General features: G+C 49.6%; 1 protein-coding gene across 1 annotated transcript; it reads left to right on the plus strand.

Annotated features, from left to right (window-relative positions):
• Nucleotides 1-274: 274 nt before the first annotated feature.
• Nucleotides 275-1053, plus strand: LOC308369446 (persephin; the record flags this gene model as incomplete). The annotated part of the gene is made up of 2 exons (XM_080843888.1): nt 275-353; nt 617-1053. 2 exons carry the CDS (start codon nt 275-277, stop codon nt 1051-1053), a joined length of 516 nt encoding a protein of 171 aa, XP_080700014.1.
• Nucleotides 1054-1274: the final 221 nt, after the last annotated feature.

The following is a 1274-nucleotide window of genomic DNA, read 5'->3' on the forward strand; positions in this document are numbered from 1 at the left end:
CCCATTGTCAACCTGTCATGGTTCGAACTTGTCATTTTATTGATTCAAGAGGATTATTGAAAGAATGATACCAGGAGAAATGGGACTCCGCTTCATATTAGGACACCGCCTCTTGCCCCCGTAACCCCCCCTTCATTCAACTCTGAGGGATATAAATGGGAGATAAGGACTGATGCATCTCAGCATCTCACCTCCACATCAGCATCCTCCTCATCCAGGGAGAAGATAAGGAGAACACTTAACCAGGGAAAGCCAAGAAGCAGATCATAGAAAGATGAGATCCCTGCTGAAGCTGACTGTGCTGCTCCTCTGTGTGCAGCATGGAGCGGGGCACTGGCTACGCTCTCTACTAGGTAAGACAGGACACTTTGACCTGTAGTTAAGTAGAGAGACATGCTTGTCTTGTTTGTTTTAGTTTTGCCATTGAGCAAGATATGGGTTCTTATTCTAAGATCACATCAAATGCGCTTTTCTGTGAAATGAAGATCTTCTGGGTAGTGTTAGCTTTCCGTCCGTGGCTTAGTGTTTTTGTGTTCTTCAAGGATCTTCTTATCAGTGGATTTGTTTTGAAAACAAGTAATATGACAAAATGTAATTGTGTTCTCTTGGATTTCAGAGCTGAAAGGACAGTCTGGCTCATCCCACTTTGAAGCAGCTGAAGAAGGGGAAGGAACCAAAGCACCCAGGGAGGCCACAGAGAGTCCAGAGGAGCACCGGGGAGTCGCCAGGTCCCGCCGCAGCTCCCACACGTCCTGTAGTCTGCAGTCGCTCCTGATCCAGGTGCGGGATCTGGGCCTAGGCTACGACTCCGACGAGATGGTCCTCTTCAAGTACTGCGCCGGAGCCTGCCCGCTGCAACGCTCCAACCACGACCTGACGCTGGCCAACCTGCTGCAGGGCGGTCACTTGCCAGTGTCCCTGCCCGGCCAGATGTGGCACAGCATGCCCTGCTGTCGCCCAACGCACCACGAGGACATGGTCTTCCTGGACAACGCGCACCGCTGGCACAAGGTGGAGAAGCTGTCGGCTGCAGGCTGCGCGTGTGTGGGATAGACACAGATGGAGGAGATCTATCGGAGAACTCTGAGCTCAGGACTGACTGAGGTGTAATATTTGATATGAATTCATGACTTCAGGTTGGGATATTTGCAAGAAATGGACTTTTCCCTTTTCCCCTACGTAGATCTTTATGAATCTAAAACAAAAATACCAAGTGTTTGAAGTGTCACCGACATAAGACGACATGTTGTCTGCTGCCTATGCGATTTTTTTGT

The sequence above is a fragment of the Sprattus sprattus genome, assembly GCF_963457725.1.
Source record: "Sprattus sprattus genome assembly, chromosome: 1".
In the NCBI taxonomy this organism is placed as follows: Eukaryota; Metazoa; Chordata; class Actinopteri; order Clupeiformes; family Clupeidae; genus Sprattus; species Sprattus sprattus.